The sequence below is a fragment of the Helianthus annuus genome, chromosome 8, assembly GCF_002127325.2.
Source record: "Helianthus annuus cultivar XRQ/B chromosome 8, HanXRQr2.0-SUNRISE, whole genome shotgun sequence".
Classification (NCBI taxonomy): domain Eukaryota; kingdom Viridiplantae; phylum Streptophyta; class Magnoliopsida; order Asterales; family Asteraceae; genus Helianthus; species Helianthus annuus.
This window is the reverse complement of record NC_035440.2, coordinates 152074598-152101845: the sequence shown is the minus strand read 5'-3', so window position 1 is coordinate 152101845 and position 27248 is coordinate 152074598. Positions and strand designations below refer to the sequence as shown.

General features: G+C 43.4%; 1 protein-coding gene across 1 annotated transcript; it reads left to right on the top strand.

Annotated features, from left to right (window-relative positions):
• The first annotated feature begins 6708 nt into the window (after positions 1-6708).
• LOC110870627 lies at positions 6709-7263 on the top strand. Its single transcript, XM_022119808.1, has one exon. It carries the CDS (start codon positions 6709-6711, stop codon positions 7261-7263), a length of 555 nt encoding a protein of 184 aa, XP_021975500.1.
• Positions 7264-27248: the final 19985 nt, after the last annotated feature.

Genomic DNA, 27248 nt, shown 5'->3' with positions numbered 1-27248 from the left:
TAAATCAGTCTGCATTTGTTCCTGGTAGGAAAATTACAGACAACATCCTTCTTACTCAAGAATTAATGCATAGCTATCATCGTAATTCAGGCCCCCCTCGGTGTGCTTTTAAAGTGGACATTCAGAAAACCTATGATACAGTTGATTGGGGTTTCCTGAAAAATGTTTTGATTGGTTTTGGTTTTAAATCAAAAATGGTGGAATGGATCATGATGTGTGTTTCGACTACTACCTTCTCATTATGTGTTAATGGGAATGTTTATGGTTATTTCAAGGGTAAGCGTGGTCTTCGGCAGGGTGATCCTCTTTCTCCTTATCTTTTCACGCTTGTTATGGAGATTCTGACGTGCATTCTTCAGCGGGCCACTAGACTTGATAATTCTTTCAAGTTTCATAATAAATGTGAGAAGCAGCGTATCATTAACTTGTGTTTTGCTGATGACTTGTTCTTGTTTGCTAGAGGGGACATTAATTCGGTTCAGTGTATCATGAATTCTCTCTCAAATTTTACCAACATGTCTGGATTAGTGCCTAGTATACAAAAAAGCACGGGGTTTTTTTGCAATGTGCCTGATCATGTCAAAAATCATATCTTGAGCTTCATGCCTTTTGTTGAAGGTTCGTTACCGGTAAAGTATTTGGGAGTTCCCCTCATATCTTCAGGTCTTGTATACAAAGATTGTAGTGTTCTTGTTGAAAGATTGGACCAGCGGATCTCTAACTGGAAGAATAAGCTTCTTTCTTTTGCGGGCAGGTTACAACTTATTAATTCTGTTCTTTGCTCTATGTATATCTACTGGTCTCCGGTGTTTGTCCTTCCTGTTCGTATCACTCTTGAGCTGGAAGCTAGAATGCGAAACTTTCTTTGGTCGTCTGATGGTCTATTCCATAAGGGAAAAGCAAAAGTTTCTTGGAATGCCATCTGTGTTCCTAAGTATGAAGGGGGGCTAGGTATTCGCAGGATTGGGGATGTCAATAAAGCTCTCATAACTTCTCACATCTGGAGTATATTAGTGAAACGTGATTCTCTCTGGGTGGCCTGGATTCATTCGTACCGGCTTAAAGGTAATAGCTTTTGGAATTGTAAGTTGGTGGCGAATAGTTGTTGGAGTTGGCGGAAAATTTTACAACTGAGACCGTATATTAGACAATATGTTTGGTCCAATCTTGGTAATGGTAGAAGCACATCAGCCTGGTTTGATATCTGGAGTCAATTGGGGCCGCTGAGTAATTTTCTGACTCCTAGAACTATATCAAATGCAGGTTTTTCTCTTAACAATTCGGTTCAGGAGGTTCATGTCAATGGGACTTGGGGGTGGCCAGTGGCGTGGAGGGATATGTTTCCAGTCTTAATACAACTGGATAGTATTCACTTGATGCCTAATACTCTTTTTTTTGGGTAAAGGGTTACCCCGGTGATTTTATATATTCACAAACATAAAAACAAGTAGTGTAGAGAGCCTACACTAGTTCAATCATAGGACATGCCCTATGAAAGCAAAACCAAACCAAACAACTCAAACAGAGCGAAACCACAAACAAAACCACTAGACTATGACTATCTAGAAAAGCAAAACACAACTACTGCCCTCTAATCAGCTGCCATCTTCCTTCATATCGGCACTCTTTATCTCCCAGTCCCCTAGCAACCTTCGAACATTGGCACAATCTTTCAGCTTGGCTCCCATAAGTTTATATCGCACTTGTTGAGTAATGAGTTCACTTATCGCTTCCGGGGGCCGCAGTTGATTCTTAAAAAGCCTAGCATTACGCTCCTGCCAAATGAAATAAGTAGTCGCTGCTACTAATAGTCTCGCAACATAGTCATTAACAGCTTTTGACTTGACACGATCACGCAACCAATTGACAATTTCCTCCCACTTCGGCTGAACTAGATCCATGCCAACTTTAGCTCTAACCAAACTCCACACTTGGGCCGAAAATTTGCATTCAAAAAACAAGTGATGATGAGAATCATGGTTCGCGTAACAAAGTAAACAACACAACATGTTCATGTTTTTTCTTCGAGAAATATCCCAGCTCAATATTTTATCTTGCGTAAGCAGTTTTCGCTTCATGATCAGCCACATTAAGAAAGCATGACGCGGGATGCATTGACTAAACCACACAATACCACACCAATTAACAGGATCTTCGCGATGTCTAATCGAATCCCAAACTCGAGAAGACGAGAAATCAAGCTTATCATCTCCAAGCCGCCACCATACTTTATCAGATTCGTTCGGATGTAAAGAAACCCGATCAATCTGAACTAGAGCCGGGCAAACCTCCCTCCACGCAACAGGCCATCTCCAACCATTATCAGAATAGACTTCGGACACATTAGAATGCATGTGAAAACCCGCATTCGCAATGAGACGAGGCGAGAAAAACTGCTCTAGAGGCCCTAACTCGCTCCAATTATCAAACCAAGCTGAAGTGTGAGAGCCATTCCCAATTTCGGTCCAAAAGAAGCTTCTCACCAAAGGTCGCAGCTGAAGAATTTTTCGCCAAGACCAACAGCAAGCCGACGGCACCTTGCAGGCCCATATACTTTTACCCCTTAGCCGATAAGCATGAATCCACTCAACCCAAAGAGACCGCCGGTTCGTAATGATACTCCAAATATGAGCCGTCATAAGAGCAATATTAACATCACCAATCCGACGAATTCCTAACCCCCCTTCAAGCTTAGGAACACAAACCGTTTTCCAAGAAACTTTCGCGCGACCCTTTTGAAAAGCCTTATCATGAGACCACAGAAAATTCCGCATCAAAGCCTCCAAACTAACAATCACTCGCTTTGGCAGCATGAAAACAGAAGACCAGTAAATATGGAGCGAAGACAAAACAGAAGTAATAAGTTGCAACCTTCCTGCAAAAGAAAGTAACTTATTCCTCCAATGCATAATACGCTTCTCCAGCATCTCCATCAAGATCTGACAATCTTTATAGAGAAGCCGCGAGGCTATGAGGGGCACACCCAAATATTTCACCGGCAAAGAGCCTTCTTTGAAAGGCATAATGTTCAGAATAGCGTTCTTCACATACGATGGGACATTAGAGAAATAGACAGTACTCTTTTGAACGCTTGGAAACAACCCGGACATATTAGCAGAAGTCTCAAGAGACTTCATAATGCACCTAGCCGAAGCAATCTCACCTTTCGAGAAAATAAACAGGTCATCCGCAAAACACAGGTTTATAATTTGTTGCCGTTCACACCTGTTATGGAATTTAAACGACGAGTCAATCCTAACCGAATGCTGCAATATGGCTGTAAGAATCTCCATGACAAGAGTGAATAAATAAGGAGAAACCGGGTCACCTTGCCTCAGCCCACGACTACCCTTGAAATACCCATGAATTTCCCCATTAACACACACTGAGAACGTGGTAGTGGAGACACAAAGCATAATCCAATGAACCATGGTTTGATGAAACCCGAACCCAAGCAAAATACTCTTGAGAAATTTCCAATAACAGTATCATAGGCCTTCTGGATATCAACTTTAAAAGCACATTTCGGAGGGCCGATATTACGATGATAATTATGCATTAATTCTTGGGTAAGCAATATATTATCCGAAATTTTCCGCCCAGGCACAAAGGCTGACTGGTTAATACTAACAATGTCGTCCAAAACCACTTTAATTCTATCAGCAACAATCTTGCTAATGCATTTATATAAGACATTACAACAAGCGATAGGCCGATAATCAGTAACCATACTCGGAGAAGATGATTTCGGAAGAAGCACAATAAGAGTGTGGTTTAATTCCCGAAGAAGCTTACCATGAATGAAAAAATCACGAACAGCCTTGGTAACTTCACAACCCACAACCGGCCAGGCACCCTTAAAGAAACCCGCAGTAAAACCATCAGGACTCGGAGCTTTGTCAGAACCCATCGAGAACATGGCATTCTTGACCTCTTCCGAAGAAACCGGACGAACCCTATGAGCCGCTGCATTCACATCCAACGATTTCGAAAAAAGATCTGGAGCTGGCATAAGAGACGAGTCCCTTGTACCACCCAAAAAATTTTCATAGTGATTAACAAACGCTAATTGAACCAAATCATCTTCATACTCCTTGCCACTAGTATCCCGGATAACATTGATGCGGCTATGATGCACTTTATTTTTAAGAGATGCGTGAAAAAACGCGGAATTCATATCCCCAGCCGCTAACCAATCCACTTTCGACTTTTGTTTCAAAAACCGCTCTTCATCTAGCAAAGCTTCCTGATAAGCACGGCGAATGCTAACTTCCTCTTCACGAAGTAACTCAGAAGACGGATCCTTATCAATACTAACCTGAATCCCATCCAACTTGTCACGCAAAACCTGAACTTTCTGATGTAAATTTCCTTGCTGAAAAAGCAAGACTCTGAGAGGAGTCTTTAACATCCTTAACTTCTTCACAACAAAAAACTGAAAAACACCATCAACCCTTATATCCCATATACGCTTCACAATGTCTAAGAATTCCGGTTTATGAACCAAAAAGTTAGCAAATTTAAAAGACTTGTGCTTCAGCTTCGCGGGTTCCTGTATTTTCAACACACAAACACAATGGTCAGATAACCGAGCCGGATGAAACATCGCCACCGCATTTGGAAACAAAGCAATAAACTGCGAATTCCCCAATATTCTATCAATTTTCTTCATTAATCCAATCCCTTTTCTCGGTTTTTGGTTCCAAGTAAAATGGCAGCCCGACCGATTCACATCAAGAACCTCTATATCGGCTACACAAGTCTGAAACTCCCGCATACTAGCCGAAACAACCGAACTACCCATAGACTTATCCTCAAGATTTAAAGCCGAGTTGAAATCACCAAGCATGACCCAAGGAGCGTCACGAACAAACGCTTTATGAACCGAGAGCTGGCTCCAAAGATCCCTACGCGAAATATAATAGTTCGCCGCATAAATGATCGAACAAAAGACCGTTTTTTTCTCCTGCTTAAGAATCAATTGCAAGTGTATGACCTGATCCGTCTGAGATAAAACCATAGCATCAAAGATATAGGGATTCCAGCCAACAATTATTCTTGTACCTTTATTGCAACGAGCCCCATTAGAAATCCAATTCCACGACCGAAACACCGACTTACATATATTAGATAAGTTACACGGGTCAACATGAGTTTCAAGAACAGCACACAGACTAAGTTTAAAATCTTTAATAGCTTGACGAACCTCCGCTTGCTTAACGGGGCGGTTCAAACCCCGTATATTCCATGAAGCGATGTTAACCATTGATAACTAGCGGTGAAGGAGTGCTTGCCCCTTTTTTATGATCAGTTTTAGCCGTACCATGCCTCAAATAAGCATCCATATCATAAACATCCGCATCGGTAAATACCTCATCCTCTACCTCATCCTGCACGTTTTTACCAGAATCACCCGAGTTGTTCCTCTCATCCACCTCATTAGCCGTTGGATCATTTAGAGCATCAAACGGGTTAGCCGAATGAAAACTCTGAGTACTCTGCTCACGCGAACCACTACTCGTCTCAAGATTCTTTTTCGCTCCCACCGGTCTATACTCAAACTTCTGTTTTGGCTTGTTAATCGGGAAACCAGTCTTTTTGGCCGCTTTCTTTCCGTAAACGCCAGTGTACCCCTCAGCATCCACCACCGGCTTCTTGCCTGTTTTTACATCATTACGGACATTTGCCTGTGACTTAGGCTGGCAAGGACATTGCATATCAGAATGACCGAAAACACTACAATGATTACAACGAAGCGGGTTCCACTCGTATTCCACTGACAACGATTCCTTAATAAACCCCTCCCCCTCAGGTTCAGGTATTGCTAACGATATCTCCTCCCTGAGTTGCTTGTCAGCCGACACTTCGATTAAAGCTCTCGCGTAACTGCTACGACCCCACATATCCATGCACATTGCTGAAGTGTACGAATCCAAAGCCTTTGGCACACCTATTGTAGTTGCAATCATACTAAGACCATCCTCCGTGTATGCGGCAATCGGGACATCATGAATCTTTACCCAAATCTGCACCGTTTTGACCCCCTTTTTTTCCAGCTTAGTCGTCGGACTCCAAACATTTAGACATAACGGTTGTGACCGGATAATCCATGGCCCCCCTTTCAAGACATTCAACATCCCGGCCTCGTCTGAAAACTTGAAAAAGAAAAACCCATTATCATTCATCATCGCCTTTATAATACCATATTTCTTCCAATTGTTACGGACATAATAATCTACCACCGGAAACGCTACTCGATCACCCAGAAAATATCCATACAGCGTGTTTGCCATTTTATCTCGAGCTACACGGACAGACTCTTTTGACAAAACAACATCACAACCCTCATGCAGCTTTTCACTTATGAGAGAACGAAAATTCAGCTTCATTAACTTATTAGCATTGAGTGAATCCGCATATGTTCTAGGTCTAGAAGTATTACCATTGTCAACTTTTTCTCCCATACTAGCAGCCTGAACGTCTTTCCCACTACCCGAAGCACCAAAAGTCTCATCCAGTGAAACCGGAGTAGTCATCTTCGTGAGTTCATCAATAATATTAATCTTTTTCGGCTCAGTAACAATACCACGTCGAGGAAGCAGCGGATTACCATCTATGTTCACTATACGACTAGCAATACCCTTTACTTGTAACGGAGGTTTACCACGATCACCCGGAGCAATCTCCGCAGAAGACTTTGGCGTATCCATGCAGCAAAACGACAACTCTCTCCTTAAGCAAAACAGCAAGTTGATGCCTAATACTCCTGATCGTCTAATGTGGAAAGATGGTAATGATTTAGTTGAGCATTCTTCATCCCAGGTTTGGCAATCGATTAGGCGTCGAGCTGAAGAGGTGGATTGGGTTAATTTTGTTTGGTTCTCTCAGTGTATTCCCAAGCATGCTTTTCTTATGTGGCTTGTCATTCGTCGCAAACTTATGACGCAAGACAAGATTCTCCAATGGGATTTCACGAGAAGGAAGAATATGAATATGATGTGCTGTCTCTTGTGCTATGCTAATGTTGATTCTCACGACCATCTGTTCTTTGATTGCAATTATGCTACTCAAGTTTGGATCAAGATTCGGGATAAAGGAGGGATGAGCTCGGTGGGTCCAGCATGGAACGCTATTATTGACTGGTTGGGGGCTAGGGCTAATTCTAAGTCAGCAATTAACTTTATTAGTAGGCTCATAGTTGCTGCTGCTGTTTATTTCGTGCGGCAGGAGCGGAATGCTAGGCTATTCAGAAACCAGACATGACCTACTGATGCTTTGGCAAATTTAATTTTGCAAACTGTTCGTTATAAACTAATTGGAGTCAAGTTCAAGGAGTGTAACAGGGTGCGAAGACTATTGGAAGCTTGGGAAATCTACAAAAACTTGGATGATGAAGGCGGCTGATTCCCTTTGTGTTTTTTGTTCTAGATTCTAGTCTAGTTGGTTGTATTTTTGTAGTTCTTGGCTGTTTTTTCTTGGTTCTTGGTGTACTCTCATGGGGGTTATCCCATGTTTGAACTAGTGTGGGTTTCTCCACACTACTTGTTTTTATTGGTTGTTGATATATAAAATCACCGGGGTAACCCTTTACCCAAAAAAAAAATAGGTTTTACGTAAGTGTCCTGACTAACCTGAGGACGATGGTATATAGTCCAGCAATAGCGTAAGTACAAGTAATTATCCATTTCAAACCTTCCAACCCATTCCCAACCCAGGAATCCCATGCCTTGGCTGTGTGAACTCACCTTGGTTTGCTCGGCAGATACACAGAAAAGTTCAATTAAGCTATATGGTGGTCAACCACGTCCTACCATGGTTACCATACAAGTTAGGTTCGTATTCAAGTAGTGCACGTATATTCCACACGTATTGTACACAAGTAACGATCATAGCATACACATATAATCATGGCAGATCAACAACAGTATGGTCATGTAAACAATGTCCAAGTATGCGGCCCAAATGCTTGGGCTCGTAATAGTGTGCAAAGTCCAAAACAGTGTGCATGTGTTCATGGTCTCGAGTCGAGACTAGAGATCTCGAGTCGAGACAGTGCGGCCTCGAGTTGTGCCGGCCTCAAGGTCTCGAGTCGCAACCAAAGAGGTCTCGAGTCATCATGTACTAGTCCAGACTACACGGTCTCGAGTCGCAACCGGCCCCGCAACCGTGGTCTCGGGTTGTGCTGTTTGTGTCGGTGTTGTGGTCTCGAGTTGAGACTAGGGGTTCTCGACTCGCAATCAGTGTCGAGACTAGCAGATCGTAACTGATTTCCTTAATTGCAGCTCATGATTTCCGTAACAATTGCTAACAGTTTTGGCAGTTTCACAATCAGATCAAATCACAATTATTCACATTCAAACACGTTCATATCATCGCAATAATCATCAATCCATGGACAGTAAATCATTATCGTAAGGAACATGCTATCAGATCATATAATTAATGGGTTTAAGGACTATCATGCAACCCTAATCACTCTAACTTGATTAATTTAGTAATGATCATACTCATACATGTAGCAGCCGATTATACATATCCATTCGGTTCTAAATCATGCAATTCGATTTATGAAAACATCATCACATATCACTAAGTTCTAAACCAACACATAATATCATCGATAAGCATCACTAGCATGAAACCCTAGTTCGTAATATGACATCAAACATAGCAAGAAATCAAGAAGTAACACTAACCAGAAAACCGAGAAGCCTAGATTGCTCGAGATGGTTGATTTCGGGTGGGGCTGCCGTCCAGTTCCAAGGAAAAACGAGAGAGAGAGAGAGACATAGAGCTCCTAGGGTTTGTGTGTGTGAAAAGCGTTTTGCATGTAGTTAGAAACTACACCCCCTATGGTTCATGTATGCGTACAAGGGGTGAGTGGGCCGAACCCATCATTGGGCCGCCCTTGGGTCTCGGGTTGGGTAAGTGGTTGCGAGTGAGGTTGGGCCGAGTAAAAGATGTGCGGTCCAAATTTCGTAACACGCAACATAATCAAAACTCATAACATTCAACACAATCATACGCATCACTAGTCACGTAATGTTCATACAAGTTAACACGTAATACAAGAGACGGTTCTAAAATACGAGTTGTCACAAGCGATGCACAAATCTTTTGGCTCACGGCTAGACATGAGCACCGCTTATCACCCTCAGACAGATGGGCAGTCTGAGCGCACTATTCAAACTCTAGAAGACATGCTTCGGGCATGTGTTATCGATTTCGGCAACAGCTAGGAAAAACATCTCCCGTTAGTGGAGTTTTCGTACAACAACAGTTACCACACCAGCATACAAGCCGCTCCATTCGAGGCACCATACGGACATAAGTGTCGGTCACCTCTCTGTTGGGCAGAGGTGGGGGATAGTCAGATCACAGGTCCAGAAATGGTAGTTGATGCCACTGAACGGATTGCGCAGATACGGCAACGCATGGCGGCGGCTCGTGACCGTCAGAAAAGTTACGCTGATAAGCGCAGGAAACCGCTCGAGTTCCAAGTTGGGGATCGAGTGCTACTCAAAGTCTCACCCTGGAAGGGTGTGGTTCGTTTTGGCAAACGAGGCAAACTCAATCCGCGGTATGTCGAACCATTCGAAATCGTTGAGAAAATAGGCAAGGTGGCCTACAAATTGGATCTACCAGCAGAACTCGGTGCAGTTCACAACGTTTTCCACGTGTCGAATCTGAAGAGGCGTCTGTCAGATGAGACCCTCATAGTTCCTTTGAAGGAACTCACTATCGACGAGCAGTTGCATTTCGTTGAGGATCCTGTTGAAATCACGGACCGGGATGTTAAGGTCCTCAAGAACACTAGAATACCTCTTGTCCGAGTTCGTTGGAACTCCCGTCGTGGCCCAGAGTATACCTGGGAATGAGAAGACCAAATGGAACTCAAATATCCCCAGTTATTTCGGAACAATGCAACTACTACTGAGGCTGAAGCTACTACTGAATTTCGGGACGAAATTCCAAATCAACGGGGGGATGATGTAACACCCCAGGAAAACCAGTAAACGATACAACTTAACTAGCATCCTTAGTAACCGCATGCTAAATTTCGGGACGAAATTTCTTTCAAGTTGGGGATAATGTGACAACTCGAGTTTCCGACTTTCACTTTCGCATTTATTTCACGTTGACTTTGACTGTTTAGTTGTTGACTTGTTTGACTTGTAATTGTACACGTTATATTATAATGAAACGCACTGTGGGGTTGCATGATTGTGTGTTTGGTTGTGTAACTAGGAACCTGTTGGCCATTAAGGACCCGACGAAACAGATGTGTTTTGCCAATAACCATACGACGAAACAGGATGTGTTTCGTCACTTGTTTCTCGACGAAACAAGTTGTTTCGTCGGCCCGCTGATTCGCTAAGCCCATTAAGGGCCCAATACACTTATGCGCGTATAAGTTATACGGAACAACCACTTTCATCACACTTTAGAAAAACTGAAACCCTAGAGGCTCTCCTGTGCACGTCGGCAGCCCCCATCATCTGAGAATTCACCCGTTCCGTTCGTGTTAATCGCTTAATTCTTCGGTTAGTCATTACTAATGTTTAGTGGTCTTTGTATTGTTGATGAATATCATGATGATCTGTGAATGCATGATTAGTATTGTGACACCCCAGGAAAACCAGTGAATGCTATAACCTACCTAGCTTCCTCAGTGAGTGCATACCAAATTTCGGGACGAAATTTCCAATTAGTTGGGGATAATGTGACAACTCGAACTTTAGACCTATCATTGTGTAACATACGTGAACGTGTTATAATTTTACAAACTGTGATGCTATCGAATGTTATGATGTTACGTGTGACTATGTGAATTATTGCGATTAAGTGATTGTTTGAATGATATGTGTTACATGTTTATGTGATTACGAGATATGGTTACCTAAACCGAATAGTAATTCGCTTACAAAACCCACTCGGTCCATGTAATGGACCCGAGATCACAAACCGGCTCAAGTGAGGCTTCGGCCCACTTCCTATATACGTAATTACATACACACAACTAGGGTTTTTAGTTTTCAATCTTGGCAACCAAGAAGCACACACAAACTCTCTCTCTTTCCTGCTCGAACCCGACGGCACAAGACACAAGAAGATCATCGTACCTCTCTTTGATTTCCAATCGGTTAGTATATTTGATTGTGTTCATGTATGGTTCGTGTGGTACTGCTCGTTGTTTACCGAATGATATGCTTGAATGAGTATTGATGTTGATGATTGGTTTATAGTGCTTTGTTAAGTCAACCCTCATATATGTTCACATAAATCAGATTGTACGACATAATCTAGTTAAGTGTAGGTTGTTAAACGGCTGCCAGGATATGCAATTCGGATTGTTAATGCTATATGATTCGGATGGAACTTGTGGATGTGCTAAGTAAATTGGGCTAGGTAATTAGTCACGGTTACATGTTCACATAAATAGATTATTATTCATATGTATACTGTTCATATTGATCATATTAGGGTTCTTGAATAAGTGACGGATATGCACTTGTTTGACCGATAATTGCCATATTATGAAACTGATAAAGGTTGGTAATTGATGATAATTGTCATGTTTGATCTGATTTCGAAACTGCCTTAGATGTTTGCTAGAATCACGGATAAGTCAATGCAGGAATTATGGAAATCAGTTACACACACGGTTGCGACTCAGATTGCGAGTCGGAACCCCACTCGAGACCACAACAGCACAAGCCGAGACAACGGTTGCGAGTCCCGTTGCGACTCGTAACCAGACCATGATGAGCCGAAATCACCAGTTGCGACTCGCAACCTCCTGTTGCGACTCGTAATCTCCGGCTGTGACTCGTAACCACCGGTTGCGACTCGAGATCGCTGGTTGCGACTCGAGACCTTCTTTGCACGTACACTGTTGTGGGCCTACACTGTCACGGGCCCAATCTTATAACTGTTATGCTAATTGGACTGCTTATGTTAATTGGGCCGACTACTTGGACTCGTTACTTGATATGAACTGCTGATACGTTTATGTGATTTGCCATGCTCATACTTGATACCATACGTGATACAAACGTGCTACATACGAACCAAACTTGCATAGTAACCATGATAGGACGTGGTTGATTCCTTACTTGTATACTTGAGCATTATACTGTCTGCCGAGCAAACCCAGGTGAGTTCACACTCCTACTAAGGCATGGGATTCCCGGGTCGTGGGAATGGGATAAAGGTTACAATTGACTAAGAACGTACATATGCTTTCCTAGACTATCACATACCATGGTCCTCGGATGTCAGGACGGTTCCGTAGGTTAGGATAACACCTACGTGGTCATATGCCAAATACTGCCTCGGATGTCAGGCACGCACGTAAAACCTACGTGTACGCATTACTTACTTCTATCCTCGGTACAAAGGATACGTACGTGAAACCCACGTACACCCCCGCGTCTCCTATCCTCGGTTATGAAGGATACGTACGTAAGACCTACGTACACCCCATACGCGCTACTGTTCTCGGAAGAAGATCAGGGATGATACGAGTAGTTGATACGAATAGTCTAGTGGTCACATAACATGGGAAGCCCCCACCTATACAACTTACTATCGGCCCAGTAGAGCCACCCTTTACTTACTGTTACGCATTTACTTACTGTGAACTCGCTCAACTAGTTTGTTGATCATTCTGTTACATGCCTTGCAGATCGTTAGGTACATGGAGCTTGCACAAAGAGGAGCCGGTCGTTGTGGACAAGGATCGTAATACTTTGTTGGACACTTATGACATTTCAGTATATTTAATTTGGGTTTATAACAATGCTTCCGCTACTTAAACAATGCTTGGTTTTCAAATATCGATCATGTCAGGATGAACTACTTAATGACTTTTATTATTATTAAATGCTATGTTTGATATGATTGATGGCTTGATCCTGGTCACGTCACGCTCCCAAGCGGTGGTACTCCGCGTGTGGATTTTGGGGGTGTGACAGATTGGTATCAGAGCCATTGGTTATAGAGAACTTGGTTTTAATATGGGAAAACGTTTTTATTAAAACCGGACTATAACCAGAACAGTGCTCTCAACGATCCACAACGACGCTTCGCTCCACGTGCAAGACTCGACATTTTAGGTAATAAGGTTTATGTTTATTGCCTACTTGCTAGAATTACTTAGAACTTTGCTCGTGGTATGCTTAGACTACAATGCTCACTATTTGCTACTGCTTAAGAACCCTTACGTGCTTACACTTTTCTGTCATCGCACTCTTCGCGAACTTTTCTCACCTATTTCGCCTTTGACATGAAGATCAATGGCTGGAAGAATTAACATGACACAAGCCCAGTTAGAGGCTCTTGTTCAAGCTCAAGTTGCTGCGGCAGTTGCAGCAGCTCAAGCAGGTAGTATATCCTGCAGTATAGGCACACACTAGGATCCCTAGATCCTACATTCACTTTTGTATTTAACTTGCCCTATTCGCACACAATAGGTCAACACGCGCAGCAGCCTGTCTGCACTTTCAAGAACTTCATGGACTGTCGTCCCAACTCTTTCAGCGGCACAGAAGGAGCGGTTGGACTCCTCCACTGGTTCGAGAAGCTAGAATCAGTATTCGAGATGTGCGAGTGCCCTGAGGCTCGCAAGGTCAAGTTTGCTACTGGCACCTTGGAAGGAATCGCGCTAACCTGGTGGAACGCGCAGGTGCAGATTCTTGGGTTGGCAGCTGCTAACGCCACCCCATGGAACGATTTTAAGGAACTCATCAAGCGTGAGTATTGCACGCGTGAAGATATTCACAAGCTAGAAGACGAGCTATATAATCTGAAAATGGTTGGATCAGAAATCGAAGCGTATACTAAACGATCGAACGAGCTGGCCGTGCTGTGCCCAACTATGGTAGACCCTCCATACAAGCGCATTGAGTTGTATCTCAAGGGATTGGCGCCAGAAATTCAGAGCCACGTGACGTCGGCTAACCTCGAAAACATCCAGGAAATCCAACGCCTCGCTCATCGCATCACCGATCAGGCAGTGGAACAGAATAAACTGCCTAAGTGACAACAAGAGGAAATGGGAGGGGGATTCAAGCAAAGCATCAGTTTCGGTTCAGTCCCAGAATCAGCAGCGAAAGACTGACAACTATCAAAGCCCCAACCAGCAGTCGTCAGGTAGCCACAGGCAGGGTGGATATCGCGGAAATCTTCCAAAGTGCAACAACTGCAACAAACACCACAACGGTCAGTGTAACAAGGGTCGTTGTCAAAGATGCCTCAAGATGGGTCACGAGGCCAAAGACTGTAGAAGCCTTCGTCCTGCGAACCAGAATCAGCAGCAGCCTCACGCTCAGCCTAACCAACAACAGGGCAACAAGGGATGCTACAATTGTGGTGCTGAAGGCCACATCAAGAGACACTGCCCGCAGCTCAACAGGAACCAGAACAACAACAACAACAATCAGGGCAATGGCAACAACAACAATGGGGGAAACAACAACGGCAACGAGGCAAGGGGCCGTGCATTCGTACTAGGTCGTGGCGACGCAGTGAACGATCCCAACGTTGTTATGGGTAAGTTTCTCCTCGACAATATTTACGTTACTGTTTTGTTTGATTCGGGTGCGGATACAAGCTATATGTCTGTGAAAATGTGTCAACTGCTAAAACGTGCACCAACACTTTTACCCACCAAACATGTAGTAGAGTTAGCTAACGGTAAAAGTCTAGAAGCCACGCACGTAGTTCAGGGTTGTAACCTTATTCTAGCTGGTCAAGCCTTTTCTATTGATCTCATTCCCATAGTTTTGGGAAGTTTCGACGTCGTGATTGGGATGGATTGGTTATCCCAACACCAGGCAGAAATCCTATGCAGCGAGAAGATTATTCGCATTCCTCGTTCTGGTCAGGAACCTCTCGAAGTTCAAGGCGACAAGAGTGGTGCAGTGGTTGGCATCATCTCATTTCTGAAGGCTCAGAAGTGCTTACGTAAAGGTCACACAGCCATTTTGGCTCTTGTTTCAGACGCATCAGTAAAGGAAAAGAGATTGGAGGATATTCCAATTGTACGTGATTACCCTCAGGTGTTTCCTGAAGATTTACCTGGCTTACCGCCTCATCGTCAGGTCGAATTTCAGATCGAGCTCGCTCCAGGAGCAGCACCCATAGCTCGCGCACCATATCGTCTAGCTCCATCAGAATTGGAAGAACTGTCAAAGCAGCTACAAGAGCTCTTGGAAAAGGGCTTCATTCGTCCAAGCTCTTCGCCTTGGGGAGCTCCAGTGCTTTTCGTGAAAAAGAAAGACGGTACGTTCAGGATGTGCATAGACTACAGGGAACTGAACAAGGTGATGGTGAAGAACCGTTATCCTCTTCCACGCATAGACGACTTATTCGACCAGTTGCAAGGGTCGTGTTACTATTCCAAGATCGACCTACGGTCAGGTTACCATCAACTGAGAGTCCGCGAGGAGGATGTCTCTAAGACAGCATTCAGAACTCGCTATGGTCACTACGAGTTCTTGGTTATGCCGTTCGGACTTACAAACGCGCCTGCAGTATTTATGGATCTTATGAACAGGGTGTGCAAACCCTATCTCGACAAGTTCGTCATTGTATTCATCGACGACATCCTGATTTACTCCAAGAGTCAGGAGGAGCACGAGCAGCATCTCCGCCTTATATTGGAACTCCTTCGGAAGGAACAGCTGTACGCTAAGCTTTCTAAATGCGACTTCTGGCTACGTGAAGTCCACTTCTTAGGCCACGTGGTAAACAAGGATGGGATTCACGTCGATCCATCCAAGGTAGATTCGATCAGGAACTGGCCTGCACCGCGTACACCGACAGAAATACGCCAATTCTTGGGTTTGGCAGGTTACTACAGACGGTTTATCAAGGGTTTTTCAAAGATCGCACAACCACTTACACTACTGACACAGAAGGGTGTCACCTACCGTTGGGGCAACACACAGGAGACTGCTTTTCAGTATCTAAAGGACAGGCTCTGCAGCGCACCTATTCTTTCATTGCCAGAGGGCACAGATGACTTCGTGGTATACTGTGACGCATCAATACAGGGTCTGGGTTGTGTATTGATTCAACGTGATAAAGTGATAGCCTACGCTTCTCGTCAACTAAAGGTTCATGAACGCAACTACACGACGCACGATCTAGAGCTGGGAGCAGTTGTTTTCGCGCTTAAGATATGGCGACACTACCTGTACGGTACCAGATGCACGATATACACCGATCACAGGAGTCTCGAGCATATCCTTAAGCAGAAGGATTTGAACATGCGTCAACGACGATGGGTCGAGTTACTTAACGACTACGAATGCGCCATCAGGTACCATCCAGGCAAAGCCAATGTTGTGGCTGACGCTCTCAGTCGGAAAGACACTCTACCACGGCGCGTGCGAGCGCTACAGCTTACGATTCAGTCTAGCCTTCCTGCACAGATACGAAATGCTCAGGTAGAAGCATTGAAGCCCGAAAACGTCAAGGCTGAAGCCTTACGCGGTTCACGACAGCAAATGGAACAAAAGGAAGACGGCGCCTACTATGTAACGGGCCGGATATGGGTCCCTCTCTATGGCGGTTTACGCGAACTTGTAATGGATGAAGCTCACAAGTCTCGCTATTCGGTACATCCAGGGTCAGATAAAATGTACCACGACATCAGCACTACTTATTGGTGGCCTAGTATGAAGGCCCACATCGCTACGTACGTTGGAAAATGTTTGACCTGTGCGAGAGTCAAGGTTGAATATCAGAAACCAGCTGGTCTACTTCAGCAGCCTAAGATACCTCAGTGGAAATGGGAGGAAATTTCCATGGATTTTGTTACAGGCCTACCCAGATCCCAGCGTGGGAACGATACAATATGGGTCATAGTTGATCGACTCACCAAGTCTGCACACTTCCTGCCGATTAAGGAAACGGACAAGTTCTCCACTCTCGCAGACGTCTATCTTAAAGAAGTTGTTTCGAGGCACGGAGTGCCCACCTCTATTATTTCGGATCGCGATGCACGATTCACGTCAGAGCTTTGGCAAGCAATGCATAAATCTTTCGGCTCACGATTGGACATGAGCACAGCATATCATCCTCAGACGGATGGGCAGTCTGAGCGAACGATCCAAACTCTTGAAGACATGCTTAGGGCATGCGTTATAGACTTCGGCAACGGCTGGGAAAAACACCTCCCTTTGGTGGAGTTCTCGTATAATAACAGTTATCACACCAGCATCCAAGCCGCTCCATTCGAGGCATTATACGGACGTAAATGCCGGTCACCTCTCTGTTGGGCAGAGGTGGGGGATAGTCAGATTACGGGTCCAGAGATTGTAGTGGACGCCACAGAAAAGATAGCACAGATACGTCAACGCATGGCGGCAGCACGCGACCGTCAGAAAGCCTACGCGGACAAGCGTAGAAAGCCTTTGGAATTTGAGGTCGGAGACCGGGTTTTATTGAAAGTTTCACCCTGGAAGGGTGTGGTACGTTTTGGCAAACGGGGCAAACTGAATCCGCGGTACGTCGGACCATTCGAAATCTTAGAAAAGATTGGCAAGGTAGCCTACAAGTTGAACCTACCAGCTGAACTCGGAGCAGTTCACAATGTCTTTCACGTATCGAACTTAAAGAAGTGCCTATCAGATGAAAACCTCATCATTCCTTTTAAGGAACTCACTATCGATGAGCGGCTGCAGTTCGTCGAGGAACCAGTAGAAATCACGGACCGGGATGTGAAGGTCCTCAAAAGCAAGAGAATCCCTCTTGTTCGAGTTCGCTGGAACTCCAAACGTGGCCCAGAGTACACCTGGGAACGCGAAGACAGAATGACAGAAAAGTACCCCCAGTTATTTGAAACCAATGCAACCACTACTGAGTCCGAAGCTACTACTTCGGAATTTCGGGACGAAATTCCAGATCAACGGGGGGAGGATGTGACACCCCAGGAAAACTAGTGAATGCTATAACCTACCTAGCTTCCTCAGTGAGTGCATACCAAATTTCGGGACGAAATTTCCAATTAGTTGGGGATAATGTGACAACTCGAACTTTAGACCTATCATTGTGTAACATACGTGAACGTGTTATAATTTTACAAACTGTGATGCTATCGAATGTTATGATGTTACGTGTGACTATGTGAATTATTGCGATTAAGTGATTGTTTGAATGATATGTGTTACATGTTTATGTGATTACGAGATATGGTTACCTAAACCGAATAGTAATTCGCTTACAAAACCCACTCGGTCCATGTAATGGACCCGAGATCACAAACCGGCTCAAGTGAGGCTTCGGCCCACTTCCTATATACGTAATTACATACACACAACTAGGGTTTTTAGTTTTCAATCTTGGCAACCAAGAAGCACACACAAACTCTCTCTCTTTCCTGCTCGAACCCGACGGCACAAGACACAAGAAGATCATCGTACCTCTCTTTGATTTCCAATCGGTTAGTATATTTGATTGTGTTCATGTATGGTTCGTGTGGTACTGCTTGTTGTTTACCGAATGATATGCTTGAATGAGTATTGATGTTGATGATTGGTTTATAGTGCTTTGTTAAGTCAACCCTCATATATGTTCACATAAATCAGATTGTACGACATAATCTAGTTAAGTGTAGGTTGTTAAACGGCTGCCAGGATATGCAATTCGGATTGTTAATGCTATATGATTCGGATGGAACTTGTGGATGTGCTAAGTAAATTGGGCTAGGTAATTAGTCACGGTTACATGTTCACATAAATAGATTATTATTCATATGTATACTGTTCATATTGATCATATTAGGGTTCTTGAATAAGTGACGGATATGCACTTGTTTGACCGATAATTGCCATATTATGAAACTGATAAAGGTTGGTAATTGATGATAATTGTCATGTTTGATCTGATTTCGAAACTGCCTTAGATGTTTGCTAGAATCACGGATAAGTCAATGCAGGAATTATGGAAATCAGTTACACACACGGTTGCGACTCAGATTGCGAGTCGGAACCCCACTCGAGACCACAACAGCACAAGCCGAGACAACGGTTGCGAGTCCCGTTGCGACTCGTAACCAGACCATGATGAGCCGAAATCACCAGTTGCGACTCGCAACCTCCTGTTGCGACTCGTAATCTCCGGCTGTGACTCGTAACCACCGGTTGCGACTCGAGATCGCTGGTTGCGACTCGAGACCTTCTTTGCACGTACACTGTTGTGGGCCTACACTGTCACGGGCCCAATCTTATAACTGTTATGCTAATTGGACTGCTTATGTTAATTGGGCCGACTACTTGGACTCGTTACTTGATATGAACTGCTGATACGTTTATGTGATTTGCCATGCTCATACTTGATACCATACGTGATACAAACGTGCTACATACGAACCTAACTTGCATAGTAACCATGATAGGACGTGGTTGATTCCTTACTTGTATACTTGAGCATTATACTGTCTGCCGAGCAAACCCAGGTGAGTTCACACTCCTACTAAGGCATGGGATTCCCGGGTCGTGGGAATGGGATAAAGGTTACAATTGACTAAGAACGTACATATGCTTTCCTAGACTATCACATACCATGGTCCTCGGATGTCAGGACGGTTCCGTAGGTTAGGATAACACCTACGTGGTCATATGCCAAATACTGCCTCGGATGTCAGGCACGCACGTAAAACCTACGTGTACGCATTACTTACTTCTATCCTCGGTACAAAGGATACGTACGTGAAACCCACGTACACCCCCGCGTCTCCTATCCTCGGTTATGAAGGATACGTACGTAAGACCTACGTACACCCCATACGCGCTACTGTTCTCGGAAGAAGATCAGGGATGATACGAGTAGTTGATACGAATAGTCTAGTGGTCACATAACATGGGAAGCCCCCACCTATACAACTTACTATCGGCCCAGTAGAGCCACCCTTTACTTACTGTTACGCATTTACTTACTGTGAACTCGCTCAACTAGTTTGTTGATCATTCTGTTACATGCCTTGCAGATCGTTAGGTACATGGAGCTTGCACAAAGAGGAGCCGGTCGTTGTGGACAAGGATCGTAATACTTTGTTGGACACTTATGACATTTCAGTATATTTAATTTGGGTTTATAACAATGCTTCCGCTACTTAAACAATGCTTGGTTTTGAAATATCGATCATGTCAGGATGAACTACTTAATGACTTTTATTATTATTAAATGCTATGTTTGATATGATTGATGGCTTGATCCTGGTCACGTCACGCTCCCAAGCGGTGGTACTCCGCGTGTGGATTTTGGGGGTGTGACAAGTATGATTTATTGTTAACTGTTAGATGGACTAGGGTTGATAATGAATGTTGTGATCTTGACTTGTGCCTAAGCGGGATGATTGTTGTTGTTGTCAAACCAAATAAAATGATTAACTGATGAAATGAATCAACTGATGTTATTGAACTCGACACCACGATAGTATGCGTAGGGGTTAGATGTTCTTGTCGATCGAGTGCTAGGGAGGAGAACTATGTTATTGATTTGATGATTATTGTTGAATGATTTCTCTATGATTCCTGCATAATGATCTCGGTTTGATGATGATCGATGATAGTTCTGTAACGGCCACTGATGATTAGGGTTTCTGAAATTGTAACTGATCGACGTAACTGACTATGTGACGAAACGCATTTATGACGAAACCAAACCTTGACGAAACGGGTATGACGAAAGAAGTGTTTCGCCGAAATCGTTGGCGACGAAACAGCCACGACGAAACAGGGTGTTTCGTCGATAAGGGTTCACGACGAAACAGGGAGGGGCGTTTCGCCGATTGGATAATCTGCACTGTAACTAGACCATTTCTGTTAAAACATAACTGAGTTAACTAACTGTTGTTAGATGCTTTGCATGACTTGTACGATGTTGATTTCGTGATATGTATTACTTGGTGAACATTGATTGTGCTATTACGTGAACCTCATGAATGCAAACTGATTCGTACACTTTTTTTTTTTTTGGGTAAAGGGATACCCCGGTAAATTTTATAAATCAACGAAATTAAGTACAAGGGTGTGTCAAAGCGAACACACCTACTAGACTTGGCATACCAAGACTAGGAAACAAACACAACAAAAAACAACCAAACAAACTAAACAAAAACAGCCACCAACAAAAAACAGCCAACCGACGCAAGCGGATCACACTAGCAACTATCAACCTCAGCTTCTAACCCGGATCGAATTCATCTTCATTTGAATAAATCTTCCAAGCCTTTAGCACTCTACTCCGATCTGCGCTGCCACGGAACTTGAATCCCATAAGCTTTAACCGGACTGTGTGCTTGACTAATTCTGTCACCACTTCAGCCGACTTGTGATTATGAGAGAACAGTCTAGCGTTTCGTTCCTGCCATATAAAATATGCCGTAGCCGCAATCAGAATCTTGCCCACAATAACATTCGTCGTCTTTGAAGAAGCCGTGCGTTCCATCCATGCACAGATGGATGCCCAAGAGTCAGAAACATTCTCCAAAGTAACCATAGTTTTAACATTATTCCACACTTGCGACGCAAAACTGCATTGGAAGAATAGGTGGTCACGTGAGTCACGATCATAACGACAAAGCGGACAACACATAAGCCTTAAGTTCGTTGCACTCCCCGCTTCCCAAGTCATAAGGCGATCTTGCGTTTTGAGTTTGTTCCTTATAACCAGCCACATATGGAACGAATGTCTTGGAATACATTGGGAAAACCATATCATATTGAACCAAGAGACCGTATCACCCCGACTCCTAATATTATTCCAAACTTCCTTAGAGCTGAAAAAACTATCTTTACCATCCAAGTCTTTCCACGTAGGTTTATCTGGTACATTGTGAACGAGAGATGGTGGCTGTAAGTTTATCAACACAGGAAACAAGTCATACCAAGCTGCCGGCCATCGCCATTGACCCGAAGCATCAACTATATCGGCAACTGTAGTGTGCATATTGAACCCCGCATTAGAGATGGTTCTCGGTGTGATAAAAGTACTGATCGGACTCAAGGGGCACCAGTTATCACACCATGCATTAGTCTGAACGCCACTCCTGATAGACATACCCATGTAAGGACGAACCAAATTCCGAATGGATAAGAGTTTACGCCATCCCCAACTCACACTCCCCCTGCACGACACCTCCCAAAAACTTCTACCCTTTAGCTTGTACGAGTGGATCCACCGAACCCAAAGAGACTCTCGGTTAGTAATAATACTCCATATGTGGTTTGTCATGAGAGCTTTATTGACATCCCCAACATTTCGAATACCTAAACCTCCCTCATCCTTAGGCAAACAAACATCAGACCAAGCAACTTTGGCACGAATTCTGCCCAAAGAACCAGCATTCCATAAAAAACGACGCATCCTCTTCTCCAATTCAGATATTACCCGAGCAGGGAGAATAAAAACTGAAGCCCAATAGATGTGCATAGAAGATAATACTGAATTAATAAGTTGAAGGCGGCCCGCAAAAGAGAAAGACTTAGAAATCCAGCTCGTGATTCTGCTCTCCATACGATCAATCAAGATTTTACAATCTTTAAAAATAAGTTTTGTGGATATAAGAGGCACCCCAAGATATCTAACCGGATGATTACCTTCTTGGAAAGGCATCAACGAAAGAATCTGTTGCTTCACCAAAGATGGCACATTCGAGAAATAGGCAGTACTCTTGGTTGGGCTCGGTACTAACCCTGACCAACTAGTAAACATTTCCAGAGCATCTCTAACCTTTTTGACCGAGCAAATGTCAGCATGAACAAATATGAACAAATCGTCCGCAAAGGAAACATTGATAATTCTCTGCTTAGCACACTGATGATGAAATTTAAATGCCGAGTTTACATCAGCCGCCTGTTGCAATAATAGAGATAGCACTTCCATGATAAGGGTAAATAAATAAGGAGACATAGGATCGCCCTGTCTCAACCCCCTCTTTCCCTTGAAAAAACCATGAAGATTACCATTAACGGACAACGAGTAGGAAGCCGTAGAAACACACATCATAATCCACTGCACCATACGCTGATCAAATCCAAAACGAATAAGGATAGCTTTCAAAAAAGACCAGCTTACCGTATCATAAGCTTTCTGGATGTCTATTTTAAAAGCACATCTCGCAGGGCCTCTATTCAAGTGATAGTTGTGCATCAGCTCCTGAGTTAGGAGAATATTATCTGAGATTTTCCTACCCGGCACAAAGGCTGACTGATTAATGCTGACAAGAGCCCCCAAACTCCCCTTAATTCTATCCGTGATTATCTTGCTAATACACTTATAGAGCACGTTACAGCAAGAGATAGGACGATAATCCAAAACAGAGTCCGGGATGTCTTTCTTAGGAATCAAAGCTAGGATCGTATGATTTAATTGCTTGAGGAGTTTCCCATTATCAAAAAAATCAAGAACCGCATCCGTAACTTCAGTACCGATAATATCCCAAGCCTTCTTGAAAAAAGCTGACGTATACCCATCAGGACCCGGGGCTTTATTTTCACTAATGTTAAACATAGCCGCTTTGACTTCCTCTCTAGTAACTTGTCTAACCATATTAGCAGCAGCTTCATGGCTAAGGACATTAACAAACATACTATCCAAATTAATGGAAGTTACCTGGTCCTCAACACCAAGAAAATTGGAGTAATGAGTGACTAGGGCAGCCGCAACCCCACTACCTTCATGGCGGATCCCCTAAGTATCTTTAACACTATGAATTTTGCTTCTCGTGTTACGGCTTTTCACCACATTATGGAAGTACTTTGTATTAGAGTCTCCAGCACACAACCATTCAACCTTAGACTTTTGTTTGAGGAAACATTCCTCATCATAAGCAGCAGATTGAAAGTCTTGAAGACAAGCCGCTTCAAGTTGACGGAGATTGCCATCCAACGGACTCTTATCAACACGAACTTGAATCTCATCCAACTTTTTCCTAAGCTCCGACACCTTAGCATGTAAATTTCCCTGGTTAAATAATATCTTCCTTAAGTGCGGTTTAAGATTACTAAGCTTCTTTGTAACCGAAAACACATTAAACCCTGGGATCGATCTCCTCCATTCCTGTTCCACACACTTCAGGAATTCCGGCTTTGAAGCGATGAAGTTAGGAAACTTGAAAGGTTGGATTTTCTTCTCATTCACGGCCCCCATCTTCAATATACAAGGCGTATGGTCCGAGACACGAAAAGGGTGGTACATGACAAAAGCATTCGGCCACAAATCCAAGAACTGAATATTACCCATGACTCTATCTATCTTTTTAAGAAGACCCACTCCATCTTTGGGTCGTTGGTTCCAAGTAAACTGAAGACCGTGCCCCTGAATATCCAACAACTCCAGAAACTGAACACAATCTTTAAACTCACCCATGCTTATCGTATGTTGCGATGTTCCATAAAGAGAGTCCTCGAGCTGAAGCGTAGCATTAAAATCCCCCATAACAACCCATGGTTTATCATGACATAAGCTTTTGTGATTACATAAACTCTCCCAGAGACTTCTACGATCTTGATACTTATTTTCCGCGTACACGAAAGAGCAGAATAAAACTTTTTTATGAGCCTTATCCAGCATCTGCGTGTGAATAACTTGATCAGTTTGAGCAAGCACCATAAGATCCACCACATCAGAATCCCAACCCAATATTATTCGGGTGCCCCTGCTACATAAATCCCCATTAGACGTCCAGTTCCAATTCCGAAAGACACTATTACAGATGGTTCCCAGCTTCGTCACATTCACATGTGATTCTAAAATTGCACAAACTTTTAACTTATTTCAGCAAGAACTTTACGAACTTCGCTTTGTTTCAGGGGGCGATTCAGACCCCTTATATTCCAAGACATAATGCTATCCATAAATACCTTCTTGTCCGGGAGTGCTTGCCCCCTCAGAAACATGACTCTTACCAGCTTTCATGAATTCCGCCATTTCCGTCTGAACGACTTCCTCTACCTCATTCTCGGATCGAGTAGGCTTCCTATTCCCAATTTTTAAGTTCTGCCTCAACTCCTTATCCAGCCCGATGACGGCTATATTTTCTTCCAAATCGTCACTTGCCAAGGCTTCAAACGCATTACCAGTTTTCACATTAGCATTTTTGTTATTATCCGATGTATCCTCCTTAGTGCCAGAGGTACTTGCTCCTGACTTATTCAGCTTAGGTTTGTAGATAAATTTCTGCTTTTGTCTTTTTGGCATCATACCCACCCTCGCCACCTTCCTCTTATCAGTAGTAAACCCCTTGTCATCCACAACCACTTGTTTAGCTTTATTATTAACATTCTTGGCACATGTCTGATCGTTGTGGCCAAAAATGCAACACAAAGAGCATCTCTGTGGCTGCCATTCATACTCCACTTTCACCTTTTCCGTGATGTATCCCTCTCCTTCCAGATTCGGAATAGCAACAATGATATGATCTTTTAGTTCATTCTCCGCATCTATTTCAATTAGAGCCCTTGCAAAACTGCTCCTTCCCCAGTTATCCGCACACATATCCGCCGTATACCCATGTAATCTCTTCGGTGTTCCTATCTTAGAAGCCAACAAACTCAAGCCATCATCCGTATAAACCGCAATTGGAACATTATACATCTTAACCCATACCGGAATCGACTTAATACCCTCTTTTCTTAAACTGACATCCGGAGACCAGACATTCAAAAACAACGGCACTTTCCTGATCAACCAGGGTCCCCCATCCAAGACTTTAGCCATGCCCTCTTTTGTATCAAACTTAAAAAAGAAGAACCCATCCTTATTCATCATAATTTTGGAGAAACCATACTTAGCCCACACATTTTTCGCATAATATTCCACAACAGGAAAAGGTAATCGGTTACCCAAAAAGTAGCCATACAAGACATTCTCAAACTTATCCTGGACCTTTTTAATTACCTCACGAGGAATAAGCACATCAGCATCCTGAACCGTCTCTGTAGCATCCAACTTACGGAAGTTAACCTCTCTTTTCAGCGATGTTTGCGTTTTAACCTTGTCCGCATAAGAAAAGCTGGGCACGTCCTTCACCACGTTAGTCGAACTAGGGTTTGCATGGGAATCCATCTTGGCAGCCGTAAATCCACCTCCATATCCCCACGTAGTATCCAATTCCACAGGCTTCGAGATTTCAAATAACCCATCCAATACCGATACATTACTTGTAGAATACATGCCACGTCTAGGTAACAAAGGATTTCCTTCAATATTTGTTACTCGTAACCCAATCCCACGAACCGGTGGTGTATTATTTTCAGTCCCCGGAGAGCGGAGATCCAAAGGATTCTCCCCATCACTTTTCCCCTCCATGCATGCAACAAACCCTACACAGCCGACAAGAAACAAACTTCGCACAAGAAAAACCCTAGCCGGCCGACAATAGGAAATCTTTCACCAAAACAACAAGAATCCGCAATCAGCAATCAAAAAGAACCCGTAATCCTTAAACCCTAGAACAAAACCTCAACCCTTGGTCGATTAATCAAGTGTCATCAATCTAGCTAAATTAATCTCAGTTAACCGCAATCAATGGCAACCAGATTAATAGATTAGGGTTTTAGAATATATTACTAGGGCGGCGATTTGTGAAAAAACAAAAGAAAAACCCTAGTTCTTAATTGATCCCTAATGCTAACGAGTTCGTTATAGATTCTTGCAATAACAAGATCCAATCACAGACTGTTATGCATAAGATCACAAGAAAAAACGAGGGAAATCGTGAACAAGAAGATGAAAATCGCCAAAATCGCCTAAGGAAAGAGAGAACACGACCCTATAAGGACATTGTTTGCTTGCCAAAATAACTGATTCGTACACTTACGTACTTTAGGACATGATTGATTAACTGTGAGCACATAACTTAGCATACCGAGCAAACCAAGGTGAATTCACAGTCTTACTAAGGCATGGGATTCCCGGGGTAGGGAATGGGATTGGTTGATGGATTGTACTTACATGGTTATGAGAATTACCACTAGACTAGTGATACCTGGGGAAACCCCCACTACTCTTCGCACACATGCTGTAATGGCCGCGATACTGATACTGTTCTTCGCACACATGCCTGGTATGGCCGCGATACTTAAACTAATCTTCGCAAACATGCCTGGAGGGCCGCAATACATATACCTTTTGATTGTACTCTTGCTCATGAATTGGCTCCTCCCCCCGTTTCATCAACCATATTACTAGTATCCTCACTTAATACATCAAAAGGATTTGAAGTTTCAATCTTT